This window comes from Limulus polyphemus, unplaced genomic scaffold, assembly GCF_000517525.1.
Source record: "Limulus polyphemus unplaced genomic scaffold, Limulus_polyphemus-2.1.2 Scaffold1517, whole genome shotgun sequence".
Taxonomy (NCBI): Eukaryota; Metazoa; Arthropoda; class Merostomata; order Xiphosura; family Limulidae; genus Limulus; species Limulus polyphemus.
In genome coordinates this window covers 233,325-246,165 of record NW_013667127.1, presented here as the reverse complement: position 1 = coordinate 246,165, position 12,841 = coordinate 233,325, and the positions used below count along the sequence as shown (strand labels likewise).

General features: G+C 34.5%; 1 protein-coding gene across 2 annotated transcripts in view; it reads left to right on the top strand.

Annotated features, from left to right (window-relative positions):
- Positions 1-10,837, top strand: part of LOC106463924 (protein DJ-1zDJ-1-like) — a 36,617-nt gene extending 25,780 nt beyond the window's left edge. The window contains exons 4-5 of one of the 2 annotated variants that reach the window (XM_013924007.2): positions 6,249-6,335; positions 9,479-10,837. In XM_013924007.2, the coding sequence (XP_013779461.1) occupies positions 6,249-6,335; positions 9,479-9,639 (248 nt within the window). In that variant the 3' untranslated portion in view covers positions 9,640-10,837. The remainder of the gene's footprint in view (positions 1-6,248; positions 6,336-9,478) is intronic. The other variant, XM_013924008.2, reaches the window with a different exon arrangement.
- The last annotated feature ends 2,004 nt before the right edge of the window (positions 10,838-12,841 follow it).

The following is a 12,841-nucleotide window of genomic DNA, read 5'->3' as shown; positions in this document are numbered from 1 at the left end:
AGTTCAGCAAACAGTTAATATTTTGTGTGTGTGTCCCCCTTTTGCTTTAATAACTGCAGACAGTCTTTCAGGCACTATTGACAACACATTTAATCAAAGTATCCTTTGGGATTTTACTCCAAATGTCTCTAATACACTCCCATAAAGTTTCTTTGGAAGTAACTTTTGACTTTTCATGTTTTTGATCTATCAAATCCCAAATATGGGTTGAGATCAGGGCTTTGTGGAGGCCATTTTATCATTTGAATGACTCCAGCAGCATCTTTCTTAGCTAAGTAATTTCTTGATAGTTTGGATGAGTGTTTGGAGTCATTATCTTCTTGGTAGTAGAATCCTTTACCAATAATACACAAACCACTGGGTATACCATGATGGTGCAGTATCTTATGGTACTTGCACTGATCCATTATTCCATCTATCTTGCAAATATCTCTTGTCACCTCAGCAGAAAAATACCCCCAAACCATCACACTGCTTCTCCCCATGCTTCATGGTAGGTGCTATGCATTGAGGTAAGTATATTTCACCTTTCTTCCGCCAAATGTACAACCTACACTTTGAACCAGATATTTCAAACTTGGACTCATCCATCCACAACACCCTTTTCCAATCATCAACAGTTAGTTTTTGTACTTTTTAGCAAATTTCAGTCTCTTGACAATATTTGGAGATTGAAGTGAAAGGTTTTTAACTGCTACATGACCAAATATTCCATTCTCATTGAGTCTTCTTGATACTGTAGATCTGGACACTTTTCTATCATTTAGTACATGGTCATTTATCTCATGTTTGAGGTCAGTGGCAGTCTTCCTTCTGTCCCAAAGACTGCATAAACGAAGAAACTTAACATCAGTATCATTGAGTTTTGGTGTTCTGCCTCTCCCTTTCCTATTTTCAAATTTGGGGAGCATTTCAAGTCTGCAGCAATTTGTCAGAGAGTACAACCAGCATCACAGAAAGCTTTTATGTGAATTCTCTGCTCTACTGACAATTCTCTATGCTTTTTGGACTGTGGCATGAAAACAAAACTTAAGATTTAGTGTTTAACACTGTTTTTATCAAGATTTATTTGTGGTGTGCTATTAAATTGATTTCTTCTAGCATATACTGATACAATATGCTAGCTCCTTTCTATATAGTTAAGATACTGCATGGGGTACCATGACAGTCATTTCAGACTCTAAATTTGATCAATATGTTCATTCAAGCAGAACCCTTATGACCTGCCCTTGGTACAAGTATATGAGAATCTCTAGAATGATAAGTATTCTCATCCTGGCTCATTCAATTGTCAATAGAGATCAGTGAAGCATTACCATAGTGTTGAAATTTACATTTTGTAATGGCATAGAAGAATTAGCCCCATAAAATGGAAAGAATGACAAAATCTTCCCATGTCCTAACACTTTTGCACAGTACAGATAATTCGCTTTTTCCTGCACCTTTTTTTTAGTTGGTTGGCTTTTCAGTCCCCCTGTGGGGATAGTGGTGAGTTTATGGACTTTCAACTCTGGAATCCTGGGGTTCAATTCCCTATAGTGAACACAACAGATAGCCCATCGCTTCTTTGCTTTAAAACAAACCTGACCAAATGTTCCAATAAGCAGTAATCAACGCAGTGTTTAAATGTCATATAAAAACAAAAAAGGAGGCAACTTTGAGATAAGTTGCTTTTGATTTATTTTATTCAGTTGGTTCATCGAGAATGTGATATTTTGGGTCTTTCCCTGGTTGCATTTAAGTCTCCACCTTACTTGATGGCTGAAAGGTATGGAAGTGAATTTTTGGTTTTCTCTCCATCCACGCACATTGTAGTTCATGTTGGGCAGTTTACTTCTCAGTTACATGAAGGAACAGCTATGCCTTATCCGATACGAATGTCGGAACTTCATGATTTAGCCTACTATTGCTAGGTAGAAGCATTTTCCAACTCTCAAATAATACATCTGCTCCTCGAATTTTGTGGTTCTAAAGCAGAGTTTGTAGTTAACCTGATGGGACACGGTAAGTCTACAGACTTACAATTCTAAAATCCAACATTTTGTTTTTCTTTCACTTCACTCTGATGGAAGACTCAGGATCATCAACTTCATTGATGACGAGCTGGAACCATTGCTAACATGCACATTGGTTCAGTTGTCAGCTTCTATATTCACCCCTGTTATCATTGGTGGCTCGAATTTCATCGACTCCTACAGGGGGTCATAGTTCTGCCCCTATTTGTAGGTCCCTACTCCCGACATCAGCCCATCAGTACATTTGTACCCAGAATGGATTCTGTCTCTATACAAAGGTTCCACTGCTCAGTCAGATCTCTGCCAGTGGCATTGAGGATTATTTTATGCCTTCAGGATCTGTGACCATGGATCCGGGAGCACTACAGGTCCTTGAGTAAGAATTATTCATTCAGTTCACATCTTCACCACTATTATCCATCAAACCTCTAGTGTTTCCATCTCCCACAGATCCTTGGGATTTGGAACTTAGTTGGTCTGGGGGTAGTGAAAGATTCATTTTTCCGAGGTTTTATTCCCATCGGTCGTTGGGCCTAAGAAGACAGGAGAATGGTGTCCAGTCATCGATCGTTCATCTATATCAATGCTTAGATTCTTCACAAGTTACTAATTCCTCAATCTGAGTTGACACATTTTACTGGGATTGTGGATGTCCAAGTTCCTATCTGCACATTGCCATAGTGGTGGCTTCTCACCACTATTAGAATTTTTTGTCCGCAAGGATCAGTTACTGCAGTTCTGGGTTTTTACCTTCAGACATGCATTGGCTTCACATGGGTTCTGCCATATCATATAAGTTTTTTCTTATCAACTCCATTCTATTGCACTGTGCACACACCAATCCATAGATGACTGGTTACTGCTGGTCACACTGTTAGCTTGCCATATTCCACGGGTGATGCCTGCAGTAGCAGGTCAATTGTCTTAACCCAAACATACTCTTTCAACAGAATAGAGGCTGCATCACAAGGTTCTGTTGGATTGGCTCTCATTTTGCAACTCTGATTGGTGGGTTGGCCTCTCATTGGAACACCCAACTACTGGCCATTTGATCTACAGTACCTCACCTTTGGGTTTTGGCAATGGATGCATTCTGTCGAGACAGAACAGGAATACAACTCTAGGCTTTCCCTCCAATTCATATGTTACCCAGGGTACTAAATATGATTTGTTCTAACCCATTGTCAGACAGCACCAGATTAGCAGTTACACTCTGATTTATGCTTTGGTGGTAACTTCCAGAGTATCTACTTCTTCTTAGGCCATCTATGTGGAGGAAACCATGATTTGACATGGTACACATGGCTATGCAGGAGCTTCAGGCATAGAGGTTATGCTGTTTTTTGCACGGCATCAGGGTTTATTTTCTAAGGTTGCTGTGTATATGTTTCAGTCATTGCTTAGTCTTGAGATGTATATATTTACCAATGGGAATTGACATGCAAAATCTGCAATGGTGTATTGAGAGGAGGCTGAACCCACTTTGATCAGAAGTGCCAACCATAACTCATTTTTTGACCTGGCTCTTTAGCAAGGGTTTTTGCATTTTCCACAATCGTGCTGTATAAGTCAGTCTTATTGACTTTCATTCGATACTCGAGACTAAATATTCTTTGAGTCCTCAGTACTCTCTTGATTTCTCAAGTTGCTTTGAATCCATGGTCCCAAATGACCATTGCAGTTACCTACCAGGTATATTAAGGTTAAAGTACATGCCCTTTCTCAACACTTGTTTGTGACCTGATTCTCATATTCCATGTATCCCCTTTACATGAAGGTTTATTTTTTGTTGCTGCTGACCTACAGACATTGCCAGTGACAGTGGTTTATGCTGTTTGTCCACAGACCACTTTCTATTTCTATCTACATCCTCAGACTGGTTCTTCTCATCCAAAATACTGTAAGACATGGTAGGGGATAAATCCTTTTCACTAGTTCTTCTGATCACTATTTCTCACTTCTATGTCCAATCAGATTTCGTTTGTTGTCATGTTCAGTGAGGGTCTTGAAGGTTTTGTTGCCTACAATAATGCCTTTAGAGATACCAGACAATGACTTTTTATTCTAGGCTCTCTTTGAAGGCAAGGAATCTTCTGCGAGTCATGTCTCATCAGATTTGTCACATTTCTATATCCTTAGTGGCCCGGTTGAATTACCTGCTGGAGAACATTGTGCAGACTGGTATGTGGACCTCCCAATACTTTTATCTCACATTACTTACAGGATCTGGCAGTATCTTCATCTGAAGATTTTTGCCTACCCCAGTAGCTGTCTTAACCACTTCTGCTAGATTATACAGAGGGGTGAGTATTTTCATTGGTACCTTTCAGGGCCCCTCACCTTGTTTTCACAGGATCCCACTTTGTGTCGAGTTGCCCAGGCAGGTGTGCTTTTATCAAACCAATACCACACTAGCAACCAGTAATTCAATATATGTTATACAGGTTACAACAGGCTCTGTAGAAATGAGGTGTTCTATAACACCACCTAGAGGCTGACCACAATGTATTACTGTACTATGCTGGATTGCCTCTCGTGGACTATCATGAGTAAAGCACAAGGGGATCCTGCCCATCCCTGCTGATCATTGGATTGAATAAATCAGGGTAATTTGCTTTTAAAAAATTTAGGAAAACTTGGTTCACCTATTGCACTATTTCCAAAGCACTGTTCCTAAGGAATCCCCAATGCACATTATCCCCCCTATCAAATTTTACTAGTGGAGCTAGGGAGTCTTTACCACACCAGTTTCCATTCACTGGGGTGGTGGACAGAAGCTTTTCCTTCAGAGTTTTAGAATGAATTCTTCCACTCTTGGAGAAGAGGGCAAAGTTGGAGGCCCTCCTGTCTGGGTTCCTGGATGTTTTTTTCCCAGGTATCCATAGGAGTGGCACCAGCCTACATGAGAGCCTACTCATAATACTGGTTCAGATTTGACGTTTGGCTATCAAGTTTGGTTGAGTGTTGCTCTTCTTTTTGATCAATATTGGTTCAGTAACCCTGGAGGGGATGGAACCCTTTTGTGTTCAGAATTGTGAGGAGACAGTGGACCCTCTTCCACGAACAATGCCCTTGTTGAGCACAGTTGTTCCACATCCTCCCCATAATTCTGGGTGCAACTGGAATTTACCTTGCCTACACGATTAGGGAGTGAAGATGAGTGTTCATAATTCCAGACTGGATGAGTTCTGTTTCCTCAGGTTGAGGAAGGCATACATAATCCCATTATTCGGAGCCCGCAGTCTTACCTTTCAGGCTTCTTCAATCCAATTGCCCTGGTCACCAACATGGGATATAGAGATGATGGCCCTTTAATTTCAACCCAGAATAGTGGAACCTCAACTATCTGGTTGGGGCCTGGCCTATAGTGATGATAAATCATGTATAATTCCATCCACAATTCAGAAATTACATTCAGGGTGAAGAGCATACCTGTTTGCGATGTAGTACGGTTCCCCCACTAGGGTGTCAATCTTCTATTGACACACCTATGATCTATGCAGATGCTTTCTGTATGGATAATGCCCTCACCAGCCCCTCCACCTTATCAATGTGGGATCTTGGTTATAAGTGTGAGAGGAGGTAAGTATATTTTGGAAGTTAACATTTTCTTAATGTATTTTCAGTAATACTTACCTCCTTTCAAACTTTCCTGTCCTTCCTCCCTACTAAGAGCCAGTGTTAGAGACTGGTATTGAGTCGGTCTCAAAAAAATGATAACGTTATCTCAATGATTACTTATATACAGTACTAGGATAGAGGGCACAATGATGTAGGTGGAGAGTGTTACGAATTAAATATTGCCAAAGGCAGTTGAGTGGAGCATAAAAAAACTGGAGCAAGTAGGAAAAAATCAGACCAGTGCTTAAATGGGCAAAAGAAAAAAACCCTTGCAGTTGAGTAATAGATACACAGTACCAGGATAGAGGACATATTGATGTAGGTGGAGAGTGTCACGAGATAAATATTGCCAAGGACAATTGAGTGGAACATAAAAGACCAAAGCAAGTGAGAAATAATCAGATCAATGCTTAGATGGGCAAAGGAAGACATCCTGGCAGTAATAGCTATAAGTGTGATTGGAGGTAAGTATTATTGGAAATACATTTTTGATTTAAGAAAATGTTAACCTAGGTATAACTTCACAGATATTGGAAAATTTGACCAAACAACTATAGTATGAAAAATTTTAATATTAAATGGTTTTTACTAACCGAAGCAGTTTTTCTTTAGCACCAATAGCTTTGAAAAGTCATGGTATTGGAACAGAAAGGTATATCACATCTCATCCAAGTATAAGGTCCAAGTTGGAAGATGGTGGTGAGTTAAAATAACATAGTATCAATATATTTGTGACAATATTCGCATATTTCTTTCTTAATTAAAACATATTCTCATTAATTTATAGTTTATTAATTGGATATAGAATTGCTTGATTATAATTTGCTGCTCCAAACATTAAAGGAATTTTATAACCAATAAAATTTATTGACTACTTAAAAAGTCAAGCACATTATAGTAGTTTTGGGGCATCATATTTTAGTAACTGATATATTTTTGTGTTCTAATATCCATATTTGAAAGCTTCATGATTTTTTTTTGATATTCGTTGTATTTCATGTTTTTATTTCTCTGCTCGTTTGAGAGCTCCAGAAATTCATTTTTGGATAGCCATATTTGTGAGACTCATTGAGGCTTACAGAAGAACATTTTGAATGCTTGAGAATATTTTTACATATTTGAATTTGTTTGTTCTTTTTAACTGACATAAGTACCAAAAAAAGCAACAACACTTTGTATAAAGCTAATTTTTTAAAGTTCAATAAAAGTAATATGTTTTCTACCTGTACTTTTTAAATGTTTCAGTTGATAAAGATAATTTCTTTAAGTGCTTTACCTGTACTCTAAAATGTTGAAAATTCCATTGCCACAAAACAAGCATTACTAATAACAAAGTGAGCCAATAATGTTTTTTGTATTGATTGTTATACTATTGTTTTGTATAAATATAATTTCAAACAAAATTGTAACTACCACATCTCTTTCTCTGCTAGTTAGGATTTATAAATCTTCTTCAAACACGTTGCTAAAATTGAAATAATGATTTTACTTTGTGACAAAACAGCTTTTAAGTTGCTGTTGAACTACTGGAATTGGCCAGCAGAAAAGGTTCAGCATTTTTGTGTATCTCTAAAAATACTTCTTAAACAGTACATTAAATAGAAAATTCTGTATTGCTTCATAGTTAAGAGACCTTCAGAGATACAATATTTACTGTAATTATAATTAGTTTTTTACATTTGTCATAAAAATAACTATTTTATGCTAATCCAGGATTTAACTAACAAACAAAACCCTGTTGCATATTATAAGCCTTAGAAAGTTTTTCATAAATTGGGTTAATTCTTTTAGTATTTAAGATTATACAAAAATATTGGGTATATCTGTAAAAGTGCACAGTGTTTTATTTCGGTTAAATTCATAAAGGCTATTCATTTTGTTAACTTACATATGTACTGTAGTATGCAAACTCTACACATCTTACTGTCCTATAGTATGTATGTCTTATCTACAAAATTCTTAATTTTTTCTGAGTTATAATTTTTCAATATGCTAAGTCCAACTGAGATCATGTGGAAAATTCATCCTGAGGCATTACTTTTTTTGTAACTTGACCTATCAAGAAACTTGTATGCTGTTTCTTAGGATAGTTGCAAATTGTTTCCTCCTTGAACTTGTATTTGGGAGGATTGCCTGCAACTCACTTGGAACAAAGGTGTTTCTGCATTTCAGTGTCCTGGTCAACTGCAGAGAGAATGTGTAGTATGAATGAAGTTTTGGCAGTTTCAAATGAGATTTGTTCTAACTTTCAAGGAAGACAGTCCATCTCTGTTCTGAGACCCAGGAACCAGTGTCAAAGTCCAGTCTTTGTATTGCATTATTTCTACTGCTGACTGTACAAATTTATTTTTACTACAATTTCATTTCAAGTTCACTCATTTTTATTTTACTTTAATTTTGCCTTATTAACCTTGAAGACATACATACATTGTACATGGGGTATGAAATAAAAAGGACTTTGTTATGTTTGTCAAACTTGTTTGTTTTTTCTTTTCTGCACTTGTTCTCACATTAACATTCCATTCAGGTAAAATCTTCAAAAATTTTGGTATGCATGGTTTGTTACTTGTTTGCCTTTATTTCTCTAAACAATAAATACCACACATACTGATACTGTGGTATATATATATTCTCATTTTTGTATCTCCCATGAGCAGAATTAAAAACCTGTAACTTCCCAATATGCCAGGGTTAATCTGCTAGCAATTACTGGTAAGACATTTTGTAACAACATGTACTACAATAACACTAAAACTATAAAGATTCATTAGAAAATATAAACAGTGACACAAGCAGTAATGATTTTAAGCTTTTGCATTATATACCTCTGAAGTTTCAATAGTATAAAAAGACTAAAAATAATGATAAAAGAACATCATTTGCTTAAGTGGTTTCTATACTGCTTGTTTCTTTGCATTGTATGTTTCATAGCAGTTGGGACTGAAACTGACTGAATGCTTGGGATTATTTTACATATTTGAATTTGCTTACTCTATTTAAATGATTAAGTACCAACCAAAAAATATGCAACTTTTTCTTCATGTTCTATATATATATATAGAATGTGGTACTACTGTCATTCACACTATATCACTTTCTAGTTTGAGCTACTGGTATTGATACATTCATTCAGCTTAATTTAAACAAATGTTCCAATTACAAATAAGTTCATTAAAACATTGGTCAACATTTTCACATGGGAATTTGCAGATTGAAAATTTAAATTCATAAAATGTGTGAATTTTTCTGATTTCATTAGCAATTTACCAAATATCAACCATTACCCTAGTCTTTATTCATTGACTTTTTTTAAATCGAAAATTGGAACAGAAAGGTAAGTATTATTGCAAATAGTAAATAAACTTTTGAGCATTTATTGTTTATTTATGACATATTAGTTGATTATATAAAAAGTTTAAGATAAAATTGATCTATATTTTTTTCTAAAAGGACAAGCAAAAGATATTGATTTAGATTTGATTGGTGCATAAAATATGTATTCATTTTTGAACTGTAAGGAAGGAAATTATAAATAATGACACTAATTGATTGTCAACTATATCCTAGGTTACTTAATGTTCATAGGGATATCTTAATGTTCCTTTGTCTAATTCTTTTATAATTGTTCAGTAATTGTTTTTTCTTTATTGTGAAAAAATAAATTTTTAGTTACTTGAAAATTTATTCATTTGAAAAAAAATCTTAATATTTTAAACATTCTTTGGTAGTTTCTCATTGCTTTGTATTAAGTGACAGCCGTGTGAACTTTCTCCTTGTGTTTTGAGAAAATGTGTGTGTGTGGTATGTAGCTGTTACATTTTTTTTCTGTATTTAATCAACAGGTAAATACAAGTACTCAGAAGCTCGAATTGTTGCAGATGGTAAATTGATCACGAGTAGAGGTCCAGGAACAGCTTTTGAGTTTGCACTAATGATTGTGGAAAAGCTTATGGGAAGAGACATAGCCAATTCTCTGATTGCTCCAATGCTGTTGGAAATTTGAAAAAAATGTACTAACTGACATTTTAAACAATATAATAAATATCTTTGACTTAACTACTAACGTATTTTCTTTAAAGAGTACAACCAGCAATAGTTTGTTGCAATTTTTTTTTCTAGTGTGATCAATAAAAAAAAAAGAGTAATAATAAAAGTTGAATACTGCCAAACTTGTTTATATGAATACAGTATATGTATATTAAAAATATAGATGAAAGTGTTCTGATATATATTGTATTTGTTTATTTGCATTTATATCCTGTTGACAGCAAAGATAAAATATGTAAACCCTTCACATTTGGGCCTGGCTCTTTTATGCATGACACAAACGTTTATGATGTTACATTCAAAATTGAAGTAAACAAATTCTTTATCAATGTTTGACAATAAACTTGGTATGAAAATGTAGTTTATAATTCAGATTTGTGTATTATCTAAGTTTTAAATTCTGAATTTCAAAAACAAATTTTTAAAATATATTCCATCTTCATTTCTCTGTCACATGGCATGTCTGAGCTCTGATTTTTCCCTTTCAGAATTTTCTGACATCAAAGATATGCTGCTGCACTTTCCAAACAATTAGAAACAAAAACTATACATAATTACAAGCAAAAATCTAAAATTTGAACTTCTGCCTTTTTGATTTGCTACAATATCAATAAATTTGTCAAACCTACCAGTGAAGCCCCGTCTCTTTTCCTCTGAGTTTTGAAATTGTTTTCTAATTAACCTCACATGGTTGATGGCATGTTTATAACTAATAGAAAGAGCAGATTCTCTTCTATGTACATCTTGCAATATTGTATTCAGTTTTGCTGTTATTGCTTGTTTTGTGTTAATCAGATTTAGTGCTCGGAGCAGTAACAGAATTTTATTAACCTATTTATAGCTTCCTTAGAAAGCTGAATAAGTTATAATAGTTTGGGAACATTCTATTTTAGTGTCTGATACATTTTTTGTGTTCTAAAATGCTTATTTGATGTATGAATTTGTTTTGGACACCCAAACTTGTAAGACTCAATGAGACCTAGGGAAAAATGACTCAGATTTTTACTTGAGTACATACAACTCTTATTATACAGTTAGTACTACAAAACTTTCTCTTGTTTTTCATGTTTTTATGTATTGTTCTAAAATGTGAAAATTATAAACATCTCAGCTTAGCCTAACACAATTTCAGCAAAATAAAACATCTAAAATTGCAAGAGCTCTGGTATGCATTATTTGAAATGTATTAAGTGATGTTTATATTATCTCTGTAAGAAAAACTTAAGCAAAATATAACGTTTAAAATTTCTCAAGCTTCAATTAGTGTTAGGTATAGAAAAGAAGAGATAAGACACGATATCTTATTGAAAAAACTTTTGTTATTCATTTAGGTAGTTCTAGAAATTATGTAAATAAAATATAAAACTTTAAAATGAAAAGTATTTTTATTCATAGCATGAAAAGTCACCTTTCACTCAGATTGACTCGGTAAAGGCTTTGGGAATTTACAAACAAATCTATGGTATAACTAAATTATTAAAAATTTAGATTTTTTTGTATAAACAGTTTTGTAGTGTTTATTAAAAGCCTTCCAAATTTTGTGAAAACACACTTAGTAAATACAGTTATAGTAAAAATAGTATATATAGCTTCACAGGTATTGGGGTCAGTCAATTTGGCTGAGTCTGTTAACAAATGCTTAATAGCCATTTTGAAGTTTTAGTTTCACTTTAAATGTATATTCTTTCCTTGCTGTGAAACTTATTCTTTAAATGTAAGTATGTATATATATTTTTTTGTATTTGTAATGTAATTAGGAGATGATGGGTGCTTTTTGTTTGTTATGACTGTGGATAATAGCAAAGAGGCATGCATGAATGTTTCATGATATTACAAAGTTAAGATATACAACAACAGTAGAAGTAACTTTTGAAACTGAAGCAAACTTTTCTGAATATTTTTATAGTTCACTTGGCCTCTTGCACATCAGAACCCTAAAAGAAACTATTTTGGGATTTTAGCCAGTTTTTAATGATCAAGCTAACACTAACCAATTTGTTAGTGTATAGGTTACTTGAAAGGTTTAAGGCATGAAAAAAGTACCATGTAATAGTAAAGTTTTCAAATCAGATCCACTCTCTTTTTAAGAACTCTCACACTAAAATAATACCAACTGTTTTATCGAACCTTAGCTCATTGGTAGTGGAATGACCCCTCACCCTGTGGATGCACATGGCCTTGTTCTACCCTTGCACTTAAATCACAATAGACAAAGGTAATGTGTACAGTTAGAATGGTGTGGGAAACCTGGCTTTGTTCTTATTATTCTGTCTTTACTATTAAAAAACAAGTTCTCCCCTGTTAGACATATTTTTTATTAAGAGAGAGAATTAATTCAGATTTTTAACTTATAGATATGGTAAGTGTAGTTTTTGTGAAATTTTCTTAGTGTAGTTTAGATTTTCATTTAGAGATGTTTCATTTAACATTGTTTACCTTTAATGATATTTTGTTTCACTGTACTTCAGTTTGATTTCTAGGGGTTGTTTTCATTTTCTGGTTTCACTTTCTTTCTCTTTAATTGGTAAATAAAAACTAATAAAGCTTCTGTTTTTACATTTCTTTCTCTCTTGCCAGTCCAACACACCTGTCATAAACACTTGCACTTTGTTTTGTCTCATTGTGTTGTTTTTTTGTGTTTTGGTTGTTGTTTTTTTTGTTGAAGATTGTAGTTTTTACATTTTTATGTGTTGATCTTTTTTTGTGAGGAACTCTGTCAGAGTCTGGAAAGTAATGGACTGATATTTGTTAAGCCTCCTGTTAGCTCCATGGGAAATTTGTGCACTGGAATATACTACACTAGTGTCAGTTAAAATCTTGCATATAACTAATAGCTTAGGAAGCTGTGATATCTCTACTCAGCAACAAGTACAAGGATTAACTAAAGAACTTAAGTCTTTTCCTCAACATATACAAGTAACATTTCTCAGACTTTATAAAATGGTACTCTGTATATTTTTTGAAAATATTTTCCCTCTGTGATTGGTTGAGTTTTCCATTACCACATTTACCAAAGAGAACAGCTTTAATGATCAACTATTAGATACCCTGAATTTTCATGATAAAACAAAAAATACCCGGCATGGCCAGGTGCATAAGGCACTCGATTCGCAATCTGAGGGTCGCGGGTTCGAATCCCCGTCCCACCATACGTACTC